The sequence below is a fragment of the Hyposmocoma kahamanoa genome, unplaced genomic scaffold, assembly GCF_003589595.1.
Source record: "Hyposmocoma kahamanoa isolate Upper Pololo Valley unplaced genomic scaffold, ASM358959v1 68, whole genome shotgun sequence".
Lineage (NCBI taxonomy): Eukaryota > Metazoa > Arthropoda > Insecta > Lepidoptera > Cosmopterigidae > Hyposmocoma > Hyposmocoma kahamanoa.
In genome coordinates, this window is record NW_020653856.1 from 2,363,544 (window position 1) to 2,386,099 (window position 22,556).

Consider the following 22,556-nt stretch of genomic DNA (forward strand, 5'->3'; position numbering starts at 1 on the left):
TCAGAGAAGTCAGCGTAGGGAACGAGCAGTAGCTTAAATGTGACGTAAATTTTAAATGTAAATTTATTTTACCTACGGAATAAATAATTCATTAACTCTGACTTTGGCTATTGGTCGGAAAATGCTGCTTCCATGTTCATTCCGAATAGTTTGCTCTGCTTTTTTTTTTGTTCTGCTTTGTTTGTTGTGCTCGAAGGGGCATTGCCACTGCATTCTACATTACCTTGAGAAATATAGTTAATAAGTCCCAGCAGCGTATTTTATACGCACCGACATCGCGCGTTACAGCGCACCGCTTCGTTGAACGTTGTTATATCGTGATCGCAATACAACTTAACACAATATTAGAACAGCGCCATTTTAGTAACCGGGTAGCCGTAATGTAATACGGCGCTTTAAAAAATACGACTACGACATATCCAACACAAGATTTTATGTTTGTATTATTTCCTCGCAAATGTAATGAAAAACATTGTATGTAGCACGGGCGTAGCTAGGCGGTGAGAGGATGCGTTACGGACTCTTATTAGCTATGCGCAGGCGGCGTACGATGTGGTGAGGTGAGCGGTGACGATGTATCAGTGTGAGTTAGTGTCATACTTTCAGTAACTCTAGTTTCCTACACCGATTTGTACACATTCTTCACCCGCATCCCTCGCACACATTCCTCGTATACATCTCTCGCTATTTTGTATGTACAAATATTTAGCTCTGCCAAACCTATTCCACCGGAGCTGCACTAAGCGAAGCTAGGAAAATGAAGTGATTCCTATTGGTGGATGTTTTCCTCGCACACCGCCTCGCTACCTCGCACATCTCTGGTGGAAAAGCAGCATAAATTTCGAGTCATTAAAGCCTTCGTTAGTCACTACTGCCCTCGTAACGAAAAAAGGCACAACTGTGCGTACTTTATACAGCAGTTGTGACTTTGTTCGTTCTGAGGGCAAACTAGATACTCTACTTTATAGATCGAAACCGACTTTTGCTTTTGAAGACTGCTAGACATACTTGGGAACGTATAGTTGAATATTGTACTTCGATGGCATAACGGTTTGCACTGTGGGCGCTGGATGAGGAGGGTCGGATTCGATTCCCGGTAGGACTAATTTCGAAAATTTACTTTTACAATTAGTTATGGTTTCAGTTTTCTGTTGTTGTTGCTTTGGTACAGCGAACTCTCGTAAGGAGTCTTCGTCTCGATTAGTTATCTTTTAAAATCGTCTAATTATAAAATTCCGTGTTTTTTATGATCAGTGACAGCACGAACAAGTCGTGCGCCTGGTGGTAAGCGACACGCCTGTGCATGACAGTTGCAGTGCCGGTCAGAGTTTGAAATTGCAAAGGTCTGAGGGGCACTGTTACTGGCCCGTCACTCTGAGTCATAAAATATGTTGACAAGTCCCATGTGCCTGTAATTTCACGAATTGATTTTGATTATTGCGTCATACGTATCATGATTTAAGATTTTAATTCACCACAGACCACATTTATGTGATTAGGTTGAGGCTATCCAATTTGTAGGCTGTCTGGAGACATTAAGGCCAATTTTGAAAGATATGAGCTTTCGATGTAAGAAAACAGAAAGGAATAGAGCTGTCGTAAAGGAAAAGCATGACGTTCGCCAAAAAAGATTCATGGCGGTAGTGGTATGGTATTGTGCTATTGGTGGCGAACATACTGACATACCTATGTCAGGTGAAGAAATGCGGACTGAATTGAAATAAGTAATAACCGGAAAAAATATTCATTTTTAATTAATGTAAAAGAAATACACTTTGTTTACATTGTATTTTTGTTAATTTACTTATTAACATTAAGTATAGTTCACACGGAAATCAAAACAATACAAACAACAATAAAGGACGTTGTTCAAAATTTAAATTATTATAGATTTTAAATAAATAAATAAATAAATAACGCACACACTCAACATAGCCCCGCACTAGGGAAAACCCTGTGTCGCGGGTGCCATGGACACACACATAGACAACCACAAATTACACCCAAACTCACGAGAGAAATAATTGTAGGCCATACAACTATTTCTCCCGGCCCGGGCATCGAACCTGGGACCTCTGCGTGGCAGTCCGGCATGGGGCAAATCTATTAATTAATGGACATGGAAATTAATATTCGCGTGTAAAATCTGATGATTGCCGAGGAACACTGAGAAAATGGAAGCACTGTAAGTCTATTGGAAAATCTCGCACGTATGTGCAGCAAATACGAGTACGTACATGTCATTAATAAAAAAAAGTTACGTTGTTTTGCATAACCACCGCAATTTCCAAAGGTCCATCCGGGTTCAGAAATCCATTCAACCCCTCTGAGCTTCATTACTAGAGAATTATGCGGGTTGGGACAAGTTACATTTATGTACACATCCATGGGCTTGTTAGATTGTTGTTGTGCGAAGATCCGACAGAGTTTACTATCGTGTTTGTTTAGTTTCTAACATCAACATATTGGCACTGCTATTACTTGTTCTGCTCTCGTCAATTCATTCAAAGCCCGTGAATGTTGCTTGTAAAGTCTTTCTACAATAAAACGACAGATTAATTTGATTTGGTTTATTTAAACAATACATAGTACATTCCAATTTATTATGCTCAGTTTGAATTTGCTGTCATTGAATAAAATTATTAGTAGATAAGTAGAGAATGGGGTGAAATCATGGGATGAATGGAGACTTCGGAGTGAATAAAGACTTTTTATGGTATCAAGTGACGACACGAGGAAGTCGTACACCTGATGGTAAAGTAAACAGCTCTCATCAATAAGAGTTGCAGTGTGTTACCCTGAAACCCTGAAACTTAAAGTTGACAAGTTCCACGTGCCCGTAATTTCATTAGCATCCTTACCCCTTAAAAATCCGAAACGAAATTGTGCTCACACGCTGCTTGTCGACAGAAATAGGTATGGTGGCAGTAATTCCCATGATAAACTCTTTCATAAGGAGTGCTACTGCTACGAAACTTTAGATGGGTAAGTAATTTTTTTAGTTCAATTTTTATAGTATAAGAGAGTTTGCTACGTTTTTTAAAAGTTAGCAGCACTGATAGAATGTCGTACTTTTACCACAAGAGGACACATTACCATCTGCAACGTCTAAAATGCCTCTTCCACTTCCTCCCCACTCACTCTTTGATATACGACCATTAACTCTTGTTACTATTGACCCGGCCTTTTTAAGGACATAGTTAATCTGGATGAAATATGTACGCCGAGGTCGACCTTTCCCCAAGTTTCCATAACCTCTATAAATTTGTGTCATTTTAGAGTAATAGGTCTGTGTAATTAATTTTATTCATCCCAAGTTCCTTTTAATGTATCCTCTATCTAAATGGACGCTTTATCGATATAAAACTTAATTATTAATTGAAGTAAAAGTTTTTTAACAGATAGCAAATCCAGACGGATCCTTAGAAAAACAACAAAAATTCGTAACATTAGAAAAATATTCTAAAATCTTACTTTAAGATAACGTTTAAGAGTAGTCAAATTTACAGCTGGGATAACAATATTCGACAATGTATTAGGTTAATTAACACTTTCATTATACTATAGTTAAATTGACACCGATGATCTGACACCTTAAATGGTATTTATATTCCGATAGGTGTCACAGAAAGCGAGAAATGGATTAAACCTGGATTTATGCAGTACATCTCCCTTTATTATTAGATTGCGGCTTTACCGGGCAGGCGTGGCGGCTTCACTGTTTTGGGACGACTTACGAGCGACAATTGACAACAGGCTAATGCAAATGGACCTTTTGTATATTAATAAATGGATTATAATATTTGAATCCTCATTTGTGTTTTATAATGTACTGTTTATTATTGTTTGGATTGTCACAATATTGTGCATTTATATCAGCTGTATTTGTCATAATTTTACTATTGGGATTTGCACTTTGGATCCTTCTGGATTCAAAGAGTAACGATTTTACTATTTCGCTTGCCAAGACACAGAGAATTCTTATGGAAACTTTCAGTAGTAGAGATGAACTATTAATTGTAGTAGAAGATAATCTTCTAATTGATTTCTTTATTTACTGTCAGATCACCTATGTCTTAGTTCAAAATAGAGAAACTATCCTAACCGTATTAACGATCAACAGCCATCATTTATCTATCCTAGACTTTTCTACTTGTGTTTTCACAATTTACATTACATTTGGCACATATCGACTAGATTACAAATTGTTTTTTAGCTTCAAAAATATGATAAATTCACAAGTTTCTTTAACCGCTCACGCGATGCGCTCCTCCTACCGCAAAATGGCGGCTATTTGGTTACGCAAATTAGAAAATCATTCAGTTTAAATACAAGTATTTATAAATAAAAATTATTATTCTGCATTGATAAATAAATACCCTTCGTACTACCAACAAAAACATTTCAAATAAAATGCAGTAATACACCGCAAATCCTGCACTTAAAAATTGAAATTTTTGGTGTACTTGGATAAATATGATAATATTCCGTTTGAGTGGTTCTAACGTTTACCATGAAATTACTCCTTAAAGTATAGTTTATAAACATTTATATTCAGGGTAAGCTTAAAAAACGCTAGTTACGGTATGTTTTCAATAAATAAACACCGAAATCACCAGCCCAAACAATAACACACACGATTGTCGTGACGTATTTTTGAAGTTGTTTATTTTTTTTAAATGACAGGCCCAGGCATTAAAACTTTATGGTTTGCTAGAGTAGTTACCGAAATAGCAATTAATATTAGTTCTTTTACCTGTTATAACTTCGATATCCGATAAATCGGTATAAAATCATCACCGGCACCTCTATGTGTGGTATGCGTCTACGACTGCATGTATCGCGTGAGCGGTTAAGTTGGCAAAGCTTGTGACCTTTACGCATTTAAGATTAATGCGACTGAAGTTTGGTTACTGTTCACTGGGATTATGTAGCCTACTGTACAATTAACGGTCAACAAGAACTGCTTTTCATTCATATCAGAAGGTTCAATCTCTTTTTCACTATTATTGACAATTTGACTATAGCCAAATTGTCCTTTATTTTACTTGCAATGAATACTGTAATAATCATTCGCCGTACGTTCCTTGCAAACGCGTAAAACTAATATTAAAATAATTAACATCTATAAACTTTTCAACAAAATATTTATTAAAATTCATTGCATGCTCTTATTTTAAATTCAAAGAATATTTTGTTTCTTCCATCAAACTATACAATTTGAAATTCACAATTTTATCACTGTCACGTCTTTCACTTACAAAATATACAAAAACACTTCTTTAATTTTTACATTTCTATTGACTACATTACTACTTTTGGTCAATAATGCTAAATACTCATTCTCTTTAAAAAAAATTTCAACTTTACATTATTTAATTATCTTTTTAGTAATTTTATAACTATTACATTCATGATTGGCTATGTTAATCATTTACTATTTGAAATGATTTATTTTGCATTTGTCCATATCATAATCACACAACAACCACCGAGAATCACAAACCAGTACCGCCCAATTCATATTAATAATTAACCAATTACAGAATGCTAAAGGCCTTGTACAATTGGTCTTTGCACAGCGATGGTGGCGTCTGCTTGACGTCTTTTCTCTTGGTGGGACCGTCGGAAGCCGCCATTAGATAAAAAAGAAAATTGCAGATCTAAATTGCACTGGCCATTGTATTATCTGTTGTTTAAATTAGAGCAAACACTTCTAAGATTCGTCAACTAGAACCACCACTACAGATGGCTTCGTTAATGTGTGTGGTGTTGCTTAAAACCATTGTAGATGTTAGGTCGTTTTGACATTTTTCAACGTGATAGCGTTGTTTTTTTTATATTTTCAATGCCGTGGTTTTATTAAATGTGCGCTGCAGGATCTTTCTTTGCTTTTCTGTTCTAATCAACTAAGTTAACTTCCATTTTAGATAAATTATGAATTAAAAAGTTAGATAAAACATATTCTAATATAGAATTTGATGTTCTAACAATACGAATATAGAAAATTTTATTCTTTTCTTTACTAAAGACATCACAGTACTAATTAATAGTGTTGACGGAATTTATGAATTGTAGAGATAATTATAGATATTTATATTTATGTGTCATTAAACACTTTAGCGACAATATTTGAATACATCCTTTTTATTTCTCTTCAATCTGGTCAGTAAACTTTACATGGTAAATCTAATGGGAGATTCTCGTTAACACTAAATGGGGTTTTACAATAAAAAATTTATCTTACACCTAGTACTAATAATTAATAAGAATTATTATTCGGACTATCATCTAAGCTAACCACAGTATCAGTAATGACATTCGAGTTGATTTCATTACATTCATTATCATTAATTTCAATATCATTTATTTCATCTATTATATTGTTGTAATTATCTTCTCTTTCATTATTTACATTACTATCTACGAAAATTTCATTATTACAGCTATCTTCCTCGATAGAATCTACAGATTCCCTTTTTTCGACTATCACGTCAATACTTGGCTTAAACTCGTCTTTTAAATCATTTTTGTCAAGGAAATCAGGTGGCCTAACAGTGGATAAAGTGGTGGATAGAAATGAGCTCTGTAGGTTATAACCTGGTAGTAACTTTGGTTGTAAAGGCAGCATAAGGTCCAGGGATCCTGTGGTTGCTGGTCTTGGTTGCAAGGGTGGTGCTGTCATCAGGGGGGGCTGCAGAGACGCAAGGGAAATGGCTGCTGACTGGGTGTTCACGATTGGACTTTCAACTGGAATAGATATAGGATTTATGTTAATAGTTAGGATTTTGCAAATAACTTCTAAGATTTTTTCACGCAGTATCCTATAATTTCTAATAAATTGCAGTTGCAGGGTAGTAAAAATAAGGTGAAGCCATGGTAGCCTAATGGTTTGACCTACTGCCTCTCAAACAGAGGGTCGTGGGTTCGAATCGCACCTCTACGTTTCTTGGAATTTATGTGCGAAATTTATAATAAAAAACATGTGAAGTCCCCAACCCGCATTGGGCCAGCGCCGCAGGCTATGGCCTAAATCCTCGTCTGAAAGGAGACTCGTGCTCAGCAGTGGGACATATAAATTGGTTGATGATGATAATCATGAAAAATAAGGTAACAACAGATACATGAAAGGTTTTGGAAAAAAATATGGAATAATATTATCTACATTGGTAATTTGTCAGCAGTTGTGTGTGGTGCATTTATATTTATTTAAGTGCGCAAAGGATTACAATATACCTCGTGTGTTCATAAGTTTTGAGACAAACTTTGACTTTAGAAAATAAAACAAAACAGTACTCGCAGCTCTTTAATTATTTTTCCTTTTTTTTTAAATTTTATTTATTAATTTATTTTGAATTTGGAACGTTTGTGTTCTATTTCGATCCTCCAATGAACACTAATATTTCGACCTGTTCTGTTTTAATTTTGTTTTTTGTTTCTTTATTTTTTTCCAGAACATTCGGGGAGCATAATATTAGCAAATAAATATGGCTTTTTAAAAAAATAACATAAAATGACCAAAAAGTATAAAGGCGTAGTGTTGTTTGGAGAAGGTATCCCATACCAAATAAACAGGTATCGATTTGTAGGTTTTTAAATTAATTTCTATTATTTTTAAGTTAGTTTAATTTTAAGTAAGTATCTACTTTACGATTATCCAAAAAAATTAAAAACAAAACTTAATTCTTTTTAATTTTGATGTAACTTTAACTTCGTCTCATAACTTAAGAACACACAAAGTACCTAGTAATTACTGGAAGCAGTTACTGGGAAGGTCTCAATTATCATAAGCACAGATGTTAATTTAATATTACGAGTAACTCAACTATTCCCAGGTATTAAAATAAAATATAAGCCTGTATTGTTATATAGAAAGTGACGGTATCCTAAATTTTACAAAGCAAATCTAAAATGAAGCAGCTACAAAAGCTCAGGTTTTATCATTTTAACTGACGGTGTTGGAGAAGGAATAAAAATAATGCAGGCGTTACCCGTGGGGGCTCGAGCCTGAAGAGGCTGTGGGTTGGCTGTTGGCGGCCTAAGTAAGTTGGAGGGCCCTTGCAGAGCCAGGCTTATCATGTTCACACCGTTGACTCCTAAAATTCGGAAGAAAATGTGTCTTTATACATTAAATTATGAACAGGGCAAATTTCTTGGCAATAATGCGATATCAAATATTAAATTACATTATAACTCTTGTATGTACTACAAACACAAATCAAAATTAGTTAAGGATAAATGCAAATTTTGCAAACATGTGTGATATAGCGATATAATAAAAGTTTCTTTAAAAATTGTATTAAGTACACATTGTTTGACGTTAATATGTTGGTTAATTTAAAAATAGAGAAGTCCAAATACGATACGAATTAAAATAAGGAACTTTCACACTTAGCGCCATCTATCGGCCCCTTCCCTCACTTGTTACTTACCAAATTTGTTATTTCCAGGCGAAAGTTCCTTCAGCACCACAGGGTGTTTTACTGCGTTCACTCTCCGATTGGAAGCGGTGCACTCGCGTTTCCTACGGGGTTGTTCCACAGGTAGCACTCGACGACGTTTCTTGGGAAGTTTTGACCGCGCCTGCAAACAGATGGCGCTGATATTAACTAGTGTCATTTCAAGTAAAATATATTATTATAAACAACTTTTAATGAATTATAAGGCTGGCTGCAAAAAATAGCTTTTGTTTTCGTATTATATAGAACACGACCTACAATTTGACAACACCAATTGACGTAGCAATACCACAGTTTATCAACAGATGGCAAAAAGATTTACTTTAGTTCCAGAATTGCTCCATGGCGTTACCAGCTTATATTTTGATTTTAAGACAAAAAAAAAGTGGGAACTGAAGATCTGTTTATACCAGCATGCTGACCTAATAGATTTAGACGTTGTGGTGGTGGCGATGAATGTATTTCCGGTTCTCAGTAAGTCGTATTCGTTTTAGAGAGGTTCTTTGTTCTTTATAGTATTTCTATTAAATTTCGAAATACTATAAGTGAAAATATATAAAATACAGCAGCGTCTCGATACGATTTTCTGAAAAAACTGACTTTGTCATAATAAAAAAAACAATATACACTTTGCCGTATATAAGTATATACTAAGAGAAGAAAAATGACATTTTTAACAGACTTCAAAAAGAAAGGAAAAGATTTTAAATTCGACGGTATTTTTGTATTTTTTGTACATAATGCGTTACGCGATAACTCTATGAACCGATTTCGATTATTCTTTTTTTGTTGAAAAGAAGGTACCTCAGTATTGGTCCCATTTAAATTTGAAGGAAATATTCCATCTCTTAGGGTGACAAACTAGGGTATGAATCCGGTTTCGCGCACTTTTCGGTGACCGATTTCAATACAACTTGGGAAACTGTAATTGTACGAACTTTTGAGGTAGGTTTTTTTATATAAAAAATTTATTTCCTAGATAATTCCTAAAACATTTGGTGTTTATATTATTCAACTGAGTAACATGTGTAAAAATTACTCAGTTGAAATTTAAAACTTTACAACCTAAAACATAAACAGCAAATTTGGACGATTGGTAAACAACATATGGCACAATTTGAACATAGAATTCTGGCAGTTTTTATCTGTGGTCCTCTGTAAATGTACATGTTGAAAATACTTATTATTTGAAGCCAGGAAAAACAAGCACCTTGCGAAGCAGGAAACAACATTTTTTGTATATAAAAATAACAAGACATGTTCCAGCTACCTTCCTAACGCGTAAAAGTATCCTAAGCATATTGAATTACCAGAGACATGACACCGAACTCAAGTATATCTCTGCCTTTGACTTTGTTAATGAATTTTGATACGACATAGGATTTGTTAAGAGAATTTGATAAAAAAAGTAGTTATATTTGCATAAAGTACTAGACATACACACTGTAGTGTCCATGGCAGTATCTATACATAAATAGACACATACAGTCTACGGGGTGCCACATTTGTCACACGGGAGCCAGAGGCGAGAGTGGACCTGAGACGTTGCTGTGCGTATGTACGTCTGTGATCGAGCCAGTGTCTACAACATCGAGAGTGCCACAAAAGAGGCTCTGCACATACCAATTACCTGATCTCAAACTAGAGACTTCCCTGTAATATGAGAATTCACTACCCAAAACACGTGGATCAAAACCAGTTTAAAACAGTTCGTTTCCCAAATTGGTCATACCGGGATTTGAAACCGGGATATTCTCGTCCAGAGTCAAACTTTTTGTTTTTAATTAGTCTATTACGTCCCACTGCTGGGCAAAGGTATCTCTTTGATGTAATGTCAGGCCTTCATGGCCGGCCTTGTCGTTGCTGGCCGTTCTCCGACATCCATCAATTGGCTGTGTGAGCCCATCTCTGTTGCGGCATGCGATAGGTATCCATCTCAGTCCCATTTCAGTTTACCAGTCCTTTTCCCAATATCGACTATAAGTGTTATCGAGCACACTGTAGTGTTCCGGACCCTATCCATCTTCTTTACACTAAATTATGTTACGTTCAATTGCTCTTTGGTAAACCTTGTTCTGGAACTTTTGATTTTCGGTCAGGGACCATGTTTGCGCACCGTAGATAAGAATGGGCAAGATAAACATGTTGAAGTGGGATTCGCTTAAGTATGATTGGAAGATTTCTCTTTATAAGTTTATAAAAAAGTTGTGCTATTTATAATATATTTCAAATATATAAAGCGCACCGTAAACGATCAAATAATTTGTCCAATTCATCCTTCAAACTTCACGTCTTCTTCAAAAAATGTCGCACACGACCAAATAAACCATCAAACAAGTTTAACAAACATACCTGTAGCTCACACTCGGTCATCTTTTTCTACAGTCGTACGTACCGTGCTAAGGTTAATGCAGTGAGTCATATCTCTTTGTAATTAGTGCAATGAGTAAGAATTATAGATAAAGCGTTTCGGCCATTAACTCTAGCACAATATATTAAAATAAATAGAAATATACTAAATATAGAGAATGTTTGAAAGAGAAAACAAATCCACGAAATTTTTTTTTTAAATATTGCGCACAGAACCAGACGACTATAGCAATCTAGCAAGATGAATGCATAGGCGACAACTGAAGTTTGGTTTGACAAACCAAGCATACCTTCAAACATGTTTGTGAAACACACTGTCAATCCAGATTTCCATCAAACACATAATAAACGTACATTATTTGACAAACGCATCAAACACGACCGCAGACGGCCAAAAAGTTTGATAAACACGTAAAATTTTACAAATTATTTGATCGTTTACGGGGTGCTTAAGTGATAATACTCGACAACAAATGAATGCCTCGAGAACGGAAAACAGTTCACTCAGTCTTTACAATAATTACCGTATGCCTTACAAGTTTAAATTAATTTCGCAGTACTCTATTTTGAGGTACTCGTCTCATGTTCCAGCGTTAAACGAACGATTAACCATTACATCTCGTTTGACGATATACTTTTTTAAGTATCAAGCTATCAAATTGTATGCCAATAAAATGAGGTTACTACGAAACTCAAAAACACCTCGCCCAAATGCTGATCGATTATTTGGCACACATAAAGATGTTACTTGAAATGCCAATTAGTTACTGAATCTAACGGGATAATACTTATTCATGAATTCATAGTTAATGGTGGAAGGGCCTTTAAGGATATTTCATTAGATATTTATATCAGTTGTAAGCAGCCTATGATGAAAGTTTTCACACAAAAAACATTGCTATAATTGGTGGTGGCGAGAAGCTAGAACAAATGTCAATTTTTAAGTTATCTACGATTATTAATCAGAGGGTGAAAGCCGGAAATGCAGTGAATGGAGCATATTTACACATAGCCAGAATGTTACCACATTTCCATTCACATGAAATATTACATTTTTGCGCAAAAGAATTACGTCTGTGTCTCTTAAAACAGATGGAAATGATTAGATACAACAATATTCAGTTATTCTTTTCTTTCCCGACATTAATGTTCCGTCTTTTCCACACCAACAAAGGCGCTGTGACTAGTTGCTTTGCAAGATCTTACAAGAAGAACTTATACACTCTGCCACCGACCTTAGAGAATGGGCTCGTCTCCTAGACACCTTTGAAAAGGAGCCTGAGTATTGGCTACAGGCACTAGCCTCGGTCAACATCGGCACGTTATTAGACGGTCTTTTCCTCACAGTTAGCTGTATGCCTCCGATGGGGGCAGTCCATCCCCATCAATGGCTTCTTGTGTACTCGCAGCACTGGCCGCACATCCCGACACGCAGTATTCAATAGCATCATCGTACGGGCCTACACCAGTGCTAAGATACCGTTGGTTCTCGAACCCACTGGCATCTGTCGCAGTGTCAGTAAGTGGCCTGACGGTATGACTGTCGGTCCATGGAAGCTAGGCAGACAGCGTGTGACGCAACTTTTGTGGACTTTGTAGCCGCTCTGCTCTGTGACTAGAGCGCCCGAGAACCGCAAAAGACTCAAATACGCCAACCTTGCCCAGTGCTACAGCTTTGTGCCTTTTGCGGTTGACCCCTGGGTCCCTGGGGGCCACAGGCGAAACTTCTAGCGAAGGACCTGTCGGATCGCTTCGTAGAAGCTTCCGGTGACCACAAGCCTCGCTGTTATTTCCACCAAAGTAAAGTTTAGCATTTCAAAGGGGAAATGTTGCGAGCCTTCTGGGCACGATGCCTCAAGGTAAGGCCCTAGAGGAAATTTTCTATTTATAAACTTTCTTACTTTTTTCATGTATCTACCTGCTACTATAATATAGTATGACACTATCCTATTAAAATTAATGATTAATATTACAATAGAGGAAGTATAATAAAAGAATTTACAAATTTTTTAGGTACATTTGGAAGGAAAGACGTTGATGGTCGTTCTTCTTGACCAGATTAAGGGCGAGATCAAAATTATTACGAATAAACGTTACTGGGCTTATTGTCTCTGCTTGCCCGTGTGGTAGAAGTATGTGTGAGAATCTAAGTAAGTAGTCTATCCACGATTTTATTAACGTCAAAGCTTATTATCTTTTTGCGTGACAAGACAGAGGTGCTAAGTGAACAATTCCTTTATTTGATGTTATTTCGTTAAGTGGATTTCGTCTTTGTTTTCTCGTTTCTGGGTCCTGAGAGGCGTTTACATTGTGAAAGTTTGAGAGATGTTTAATGTCGGCAAACATTGACAGCGTTTGGTTTGGATAACAAGTTTGGTTTATAAAGAAAAACAGCGTAATCCACAATAATTCGAGACTGGTATTCCTTGGAGACAGAACCAGCATTAGAGCGTATGCCTTTACCATGCAACAATATATCATTTTACAATAAGTTTGTAGAAGTTTTCTTTGATTGTGTTCGTCGGCGCGCGTGACATTTGATACCTGTCACTTTTCTAATCGGTTGGTACCTTTTTTATTGTTTACATTACGGGCGGCGATAAGATACGTATAATATAAACACTTGAAACTCAAGAACCTATTAAGCTACCGTAAAAAGAATAACATTGGCGATAAGAGCACTTGAGTAGCGTTTGTTTAGACTACAATTATGATTATAATAGTACGACTTCATTTGTTAATTTCTGAGTACACTGAACACTTCTGAGAAATTTTCATAGTATTTTACACTTTAACTTTTAACTAACCACTTTGTATATTCACTTTATTAAGAAACAAAACATATATAAAGATGATAAGCATTTAAATACCTATCGCCTAACACTAGATTCATATGAAAATAATGTGTAACTATTTTGAAAATAAATTAATAACAGTCGCGGGTAGCGAAAACCGCATAAAAAAAGTACAAGTTGCGAGGAAGAAAATTGACGAATCTTACCACAACTCACAATGTAACGACCTAAAAATGGTTTTAATACAACCTTTATTGAATAAAGTTATGCGTTTGAGTGATATTTAACTTCAAAAAGTATTTTAATAATGAATAAGTTTTTTTCCAAAAAACAATCACTAGGTTCAATGACCTCCATCACACAACAATCACTAGGTGCAATGGAGGTCATTGCACCTAGTGATTGTTTTTTCATGACCTTTTTTCCAATAAGATTGTGATCCCAATAAGATATCAAATGTTAAAGTTTTAACACTATCTGAAAAAGCACATCCTGACGATCATTTTGATAGGTCTAATACAGAAATTAATTAATAATCTCATCCATCACAATTAAAGTCTTCATCAAACACTAAACGTCAACAATCCCGCCAAAGTTTTTTTTTTCACATTTTTTTCTGTTATAGGGACGCATCTTGAATATTTGTTTCTTTATACTAGGATATTGAGTATTTAACAGTGAAATACTAGTAAAAATTTGGTATTAATATATGTGGTAACACCAAGGTTATTTGTAAAACAGTTCACCAATGGGATACTGTAAATTACTGGTAACTAACTATGGTTACCATTGACGTTCGACCGAAAGTGAACATTGTGACTACAGGTACTGGTAGCTATAGCTACCAATAACTGTTCAGTGAAGGGTTGCCTGAACGGATTGCTTCTTCTGCTTATTCCTATCGTATTGATGCATACAATGCTTGCCATCGTGATCTTCGTAAAGTACTTGCTGATTGTTACACAGGGTGCGCTAGGCATACAGAAAAGGCATTCCTTTTCAAGCAAGCCGCCTATTGTATCTCAGCTTATTAATGCGTTATAAACTGCCTTCGTAGCCGAACGGTTACCATACTGGACTGCCACGCGGAGGTCCCGGGTTCGATTCCCAGGCCGGGAGAAATATTTGTATGACCTACATTTATTTCTCTCGAGTTTCAGATACAGGGTTTCTCTTGTGCGGGGCTATGTTGAGTGTGTGTGTTATTGTTCGCCATTCGCTTTGATTAATATATATTACTTAATTAACATGAGCGCATTTCTCTTGTGAAAGAGTGCGTCCAGAGACGTACTGCCACCTTAGCTATTTCTGCCGCCAAGCAGTAATGTGAGCATTACTGCGTTTCGGCATTGAAGGGTAAATGTGCTGGTGAACTTACAGGCACATGGGACTTATCAACTTATATCTCAGGGTGACAGGCGCAGTGGCTGTCTCCCTTAGATCTTTATGATTTAAAGCTCTGAGTGGAACTGCAACTGTTATAGACGTGTCGCTTACCACCAGGCGCACGACTAATTCGTCCTGTCACTTAATATGGCATAAAAAAGCCACACATATAGAAAAAAAGGGGAGATATGTAATGACGCTATGTAAGATCGGGTGCCAATGTCGCCACTTTTTAGCTTGTGTGCAATTCTAACTTTACGCTCTATTATCTGCTACCATAACTTAAAGATTTTGATTGGGTAGGGCTTAAAACGTGAAAACGACGTAACACAATTTTAAAATTTAAGAAAATTAAACTTATTGTCACTTGAGTAAGAGTTATATTACAATATTTCAGTATTTTTTTCATCCTGGTTCAGCCAGTCACCGTTAGGTGGCGTTTTAGTAAAAATGTTACTTGTATATAATAGCTAACTATTACACGTTAGATGGCGCTGAAACTCATTTTTCGTTACACTAAGAATTCACGGAGCGGTTTTCACCCGCGTCTGCTGCGGGACCGCAGCATCTGTAGAATGTGATAGTTAAGTATGTAAAGTTAGTAGCACATTTTACATCGCGTTTTACGCCTGTAGTGGTGACGGTTGCTCGCGGTTGCCGCGGCGGGGTACTAGTAGAACCGCGCAGGACGCGATCACCTGAGCGCTTGGCGGCCGTCGTCTCCCGCGCACTTTGGCGGTCGGTTCAGGCGCAATGTGGTGCAGGCGCACGCGGGATGAGTTATTTATAAACCGCGCGACTTGAAATTAACTCCCACTAACTTCGCGGTCCGTTCCGCAATCGCAACGGTTTCGTTCCCGCAACCGCGGCGGCTATGTGCCCGCACAAACTTGCAGGGTCGTGAGTATTGCAATAAAACCGTTCTCCCGCAGCACCGGCGGGCGCGGATGGAAACCGTGAAACCTTATTAACCTTAAACTCACGCCACTCAATGAGGGATGTGGTCCTACCTAATCGATAGTTAGAAACCATGTGTCTGTTTTTAATATTAAAAAAATATTCCATTTTTCATAGTATACCTACACTGGTACTGGTGAACTATAAAATTAATATACTAATATAAATTATTATCATTTTTTTAATGGCAGCCACTAGGCTTGTGCCAGTGTCAGTTTTATAAGAATAATATAAAAAATATGGCGATCGTCGCCTGGTCAGTTTTCCATTATACGTTATCACGGGTCGGTAAAGCTGTCATTGTCAAGCGTAAACTTGAACCATCAAGGAATTTAATAAATTAAATTATGTTGTTTTTTATGAAGGATTTATGTAATTTTTTATAATTGTTTCTAATTTATTTTGCATGCGCATGTAACATAAAGCCGATTTTATTTTATTTATTTTTTAAATCCATTTGCTATGGAAATTTAAACAAAGTCAGAAATAGTAATAAGAAAACCAATCTTTCGATTTTCCTGCAGCTTCAATCCAACCTTCTCTTATTTTGAACTCATTGGAAACACTTAAAAATTAAACATACTCTACGTTTACGTAATCTACGAGTATAATGGAATTTAAATATCTAAATTATCTAAAAAATAATACACATACATTTTTCTTCTAGCAACAGTAACATACAAATTGACATGTAAAGTTACTCGAAATAAAATGTTTAGGAATAATAATAATAATAATAAAATAAAGGAAATCAATTTAACTTGAATGCTTTTCGCTTCGATATCTTAGGGACTTTAATTACAAAAATTATAGTAAGAAATTCAAACATTTCATTAAAATTTATTGTCGATAAACATCAGTTATCGTAAATGAACATCACTATATTTGAGTCTAGAAATTTCTATGGAGACAAAAACAAAACATTGAATAATAATAGAACCACGCCCCCATACCAAATCTCCCCTTTTTTCCTACATCTATGAAAAAAGTATTATTATTACATTAAAAAATGTAAATACGACATGGCACGCCATGCAGTTAGTAAAAAAGATATTATCCGCAAGATGTCGCTAGAGGTCACTGCCTAGTTTGAAACCCGTATAGTTTCCTAAACAAAGCAACAAAGCTAGCAAATACATATAAAACAGCGCCCCAAGATTCCTTAAACAAGTTTACCCGCCACTTTATCTTAGAAAATTTCTTTGTTATTCTTGTTTGTGGGGGATGAACGCATTTTTTAGATAACTTGCTTGCTTTCACGCGTTATGCGTAGTCGTTACTCGTGTGTTGTTTACTTTTGTTGTAGAAAATAATTTGCGTCATCGAGTGTATAAACAGAAATAGAGACGAAATAAGGGCCTCCATCGCTGGCAACTCATCAGGCGTATAGGCCTTATATCACTTATAAATACCAACCCTCGTTTATGCTGAAATCACAAATTATAAAGCTGAAATAGTACAGCGCTAATAACTGACCTGTGCGTACGTCTTCGCATATTCCAAAAATATTTATTGTAATAAAGATAATATACAGTGGGGGCTGTCGCTTTCGGTGGTATGGGAAAAACAGCAAGATATCTAATTAGAAGACAAACGGAATCACATTTCATTGGTAAATTATATTTATTTATTTATGTAATTTTCGTACATTATAGCAAAATTCAAGTAAAACTGATCGATTTGAAGAGAAACATTGACGATATCCGTCAATTGTGGTTCGAATTCGGGTTGGCCAATCGGAGCGCCGTTGTCACTGTAATGATTTGGCAGAATAGTTTTCAAACAAATTAAATGACATTTGGCGGAAGAACTACATCAAGAAATGAACGAATGATATATATGATATAAATCTTGATAGTTTTAACTATGATTTGGACTCGATCGACTGGGAATCTATCAGCACAACGCCTACCGTGGATGGCATGGTGGACAGATTTAATCATTACATCCTTTCTCTTATTGACTTATATGCCCCGTACAAGACTATCAATATTTAACGCCATCATTCATTACCTTGGATTACTGACACAATCAAGCAAATGATGAATCTACGTAATGATGCTCTCGACAACTATCGCCGCACTAAATCAGATGCTCATAAGAGATATTACACGGATCTTAAAAGTTTGGTTGTGTCTAGTATCTCCAATGAGAAGTCTGCTTACTTTCATCACCTGGTGAACTCACAGGACTGCGGCAGTAAAAAGTTCTGGAAAAATTTAAGGGAAAATATTTTAGTTGATCCTGGTAAGACTGATCACCTTCCAGACCATTTGAGTGATCCTAACGTCATCAACGCATACTTTCTGGATCAGCCCGGTTCCGGCGAGGTTCCTATCTCGGAGTTGGAATCGTTTAGGAATGATAGATTTAATGATGCGTCGTTTAAATTTTATCCAGTTTCGGAGGCTACCGTGGCTTCATTCATCCTGTCAGTAAAATCCAATGCTATCGGATGTGATGGTATCAGTAGGGAGATGATCATACTTACTCTTCCGCGTACTTTGAATGTCACTACAAGTATTATAAATAGGTCAATCACAACATGTACTGTCCCAAGTCAGTGGAAGCAAGCGCTGGTCATGCCTCTCCCTAAAGTCTCTGATCCCACGGAGCTCAGAGACCTTAGACCTATAAGCATCTTGCCCTTCTTATCTAAAATTCTTGAAAAGGCAATTCTCTCTCAATTTGTCAAGTACATTGAAGCAAGCAATATCCTTCCTGCTCTTCAGTCGGGATTTCGTAAGGGTAGAGGCACAATTACAGCCCTACTAGATGTGACGGACAAAATACTTGCCGAACAGGATTCTGGTCGAGGTACTATCCTGACGCTGTTAGATTTTTCACGTGCTTTCGATAGTATTAATGTTTCTCTTCTCCTCGCGAAGCTGTCATATTATGGCATGAATGATTTTGCGGTACAATGGTTTGAGAGTTACGTTGGAGTACGCTCGCAGGCGGTCAGGTTGTCCAGGCCGGACGGAGCCCGTGTTGTTTCCGAATTTCTTCCGGTTAATCGGGGAGTCCCGCAAGGATCTTTATTGGGACCAATACTGTTCATCATTTACAGTGCTGATTTACCTAGGGTGATTAAACATTGTAATTACCATTGTTACGCGGATGACGTTCAGTTATATATACCAGTATACCCAAATAACCTACATGTAGCGCAATCACGCATGAATGATGACTTGAGAGAGATTGCTGCTTGGTCTGCCAGAAATGCCTTAATTTTAAATCCCATTAAGTCTAAGTTTATCGTACTTGGCAGCAAAATTCAAATCAATAACATTGTAGACAAGGGTCCTAAAATAGAAATCGCAGGTATGGATATCGCTCGAGCTGTGGAGGTGAAAAATCTTGGCATCACACTAGATGGTCAATTAAGGTTCGAGAGTCATCTGTTGGGACAGGTTATAAACTGCTTTTACCGCCTAAAAATTTTGTACAAAATACGTAATTATGTAAATGAGCGAGCACGTATTACTCTCTGCGAATCTTTGATACTTTCCAGGCTCAATTACGGAGACATTGTTTATGGTCCTCGTCTGTTAAGGAAAACTCAACGGCTGATTCAACGCGTACAGAATGCATGCTGTAGATTTTGCTTTGCGATTCCCCCTCGTAGCCACATCACACCGTTCTTAAACAATGCAAATATGCTAAACATGAACTCAAGAAGGCAGTTGCATTTCTCGTGTATGTTGTTTGGCGTGGTGAAATTTCAGAAACAGGAATACCTGTATGGAAAATGAAGGTTCTCCGCATTCCATGACCGATATCCCAGCAGATCCGTACGCTCCCTGTTGGCGGGTCAAATCCATCGTACTGTGGCTTTTACGGGAAGCTTTCGCTATCAGGCTACAAGGTGTTGGAATAATATTCTACCTCCACTTAGGCTTCTCAAATCTAAGTACACCTTCAAAAAGTATTTGAGGGAAGTTATTTTTGAGAGGCAAAAGCTGGATAATTTCTAGCGCTTTGTAAAGTGAGGGCTTCCAAAAAACACCAATTTGTAAAATTTATAATAATTAATTTTTTGTCCTATTTCTTTGTTATATCTTTTTTTTTTGTCCGTTTTCTTTGTTATATCTTTTTTTTTTCTCTAGTTGGTTTCTGAAATTTCATACTTGCCACACCTGTACGCTTCCACGGACGCTCCCATCGACACGTTAACACTGACACACAACTACACTAAGACTCATTGCACGTCCTACACATTACCTACACATTGCTTTTTGCTGTGAAGCACCGCTTCGCGTTACCCACTAGGCGATAGCTGAAAATCAGTGCGTTGCTTTTGGGCAACACCTGCACTGAGCTATGGCCTGTTTGGCTTGCTGCAGCACTCACAACTTGCTTTTTAATTAATTGTAGATACGTATATATGTCGTTTATTGTGTATTCTTATTTTATTTCATACCTTTTTTGTTATTTTGTATGTTTTGTTTTGAGTTCTTTTTTGTCTTCTTTCTTTCTTTATTTATTTGCTGTTTCATATTATTGTGTGTGCTTGTGGTAAGTCAATAAACGTATTTTATCTATCTATCTATCTATCTAATGATACACAAAAGTAATTTAAAATAAAAAAAGAACATTTTATTTTTCATGATCGTCAATCCATTGGTTTAATTAATATTATTATATATTGAACCTATATTTATTATCTTGATCACCATATTTCTAACAAACAAATGATTTGAATAGTCTAAATGCGTCATTATTACCCGTTCAAGACAAAAGTTTATACCTATAACGTCATTGAGGGTCAACGACTTCAATCCATAGACAAGAACATCCACAGCAATACTACGGTGCAATATGGTCATGGGTTCAAGTCCCATCGAGTCAAAAAAGATTTTGTGTGTTCATTTTTATATTGTACTTTTTGAAAATGGTTCTAAATATATTATGATAATATTTTCAGGTGGTTTCAAACTATCTATTTAAAACAGTACTAAATATATAACGTAAATACAACATTAAATAATACGTATCACAACTTTCCTTCGATAAACAACCTAAATTCCAGTGTTTAAAAAGGAGACAGCTAATAATACGCGATCAAATTAAGGGTACAACAGTAATATGACGTATGAAACCACAGACCACATAAATACTAGTAATAGACTGGTTAGTGGGCGAGTCCGCGTTACCTAGCTTATCACCAGACGGGCATATAAGTGTCAACAGCACGTCAGTCGTCGTTCAAATGTGATACATGATTATTTTGTGGAAAAAATAGAAATATGCCGAATTGTGCCATTGTATCATGTCGCGTAAGAAGCCAAAGTATAAAAAATACTTCGGGAGTGATTTCACTTCATCGGCAAGTACCTACTAAAACTCTGTATTTTATAATATTTTGAACAATACATACTATAATTTCGAAACAAAACTATTTTCTTGCAACCCGGTAATAACAATATACATTGGTTGCTAGCCATCGCCGCCGTCAAATGAACAATTCGAATGACGCTCAATGAATTGCTTGCACTAGCGTCGTATTACACTTGGTACTGGGTCCGCGTGTTGTAATCAAATTATCGATATGTAGAAACTCTGTAGTTGGAAACCCGGTTTTGGTTAAGTTCAACATTTTTTTTATTATAGCGGTACCAATGTGTAAACATAAATTGTTTACAAATATTTAAAAGCAAACAATTTTGATTACTTAGATGTTTGGTCACAACACTCGCAATGGTTTATTTAAATTTTCAATTTAAGTAAAAACGATAAATTAATAGAAAAAAAAGGAAATATATATAATATATTTCCTTTATTTCTGTACCTCTTCTATATATATAATATAGAAGAGGTACAGTGTCGATAATTTTACAATGCACGTAAGTTCGTGGAGTATCAAATGAAGACTTTATGAAATTGGAGATTTTCTTTCCCTTATCTACATGATTCCTATCTCCCTACTTGCTTATTAAACGTCACCTTCATCCGCTTGAGTTCTTAGCTTTATCACATGCATGACATTTGAGACATTTGCAGTTTTTGTATTGATTTTTTTAGTTTCTCGCCGGATCCTTTTTAAATGAGAAATGGGCTGAAGCAACATGCAGTAAAAGCTGGGTACCTACTAAGTGGAGCACCATTTGCTATATGCATTTCATTACATCACATTATATTATATACATATGAATAACAACCGAAAAATTCATTAAGAAATAAATCATTTGGTTAATCAGGTAATATATGACATGAAACTCAGAGTCGCATTCACAAATTTTAGATCACATCTAAAAGTGAAAACATTTCTGAAGCATTGTCAGTTATTTTTCGTCAAGTTTTCATGAAACAAATGATTCGCCTCTTCGCCTTCGGAAATAAGTATCTTCATTTTCTTGACAAGCTCGTCGACGCTATAGGTGTAGCCATGTTCAGTCAGTTCAGAAAGAGGTAATTGTTAAACAAATATACTTCAGGGATAATAAAGATTTTTATGATGACTGTGTTTTAATATTTCAACCCTTCCAGTGATCCGATTGACTTGAAATCTAGTAGGTTAATGAAAATACGATAACAGTATAATAAATCATTAATACTGTGATTGTAGCATGTAGCTACGTATACGCAC

At 36.2% G+C, this 22,556-nt stretch overlaps 1 protein-coding gene across 1 annotated transcript in view; it reads right to left on the reverse strand.

Moving 5' to 3' along the window:
- The window catches only part of LOC113232290 (potassium voltage-gated channel subfamily C member 4-like), a 520,425-nt gene that overhangs the window by 18,987 nt on the left and 478,882 nt on the right, over positions 1-22,556 (reverse strand). The window contains exons 8-10 of the mRNA XM_026466961.1: positions 8,433-8,583; positions 7,992-8,096; positions 6,416-6,750 (exon numbers count right to left, since the gene is read on the reverse strand). Of these exons, the coding sequence (XP_026322746.1) occupies positions 6,416-6,750; positions 7,992-8,096; positions 8,433-8,583 (591 nt within the window). The remainder of the gene's footprint in view (positions 1-6,415; positions 6,751-7,991; positions 8,097-8,432; positions 8,584-22,556) is intronic.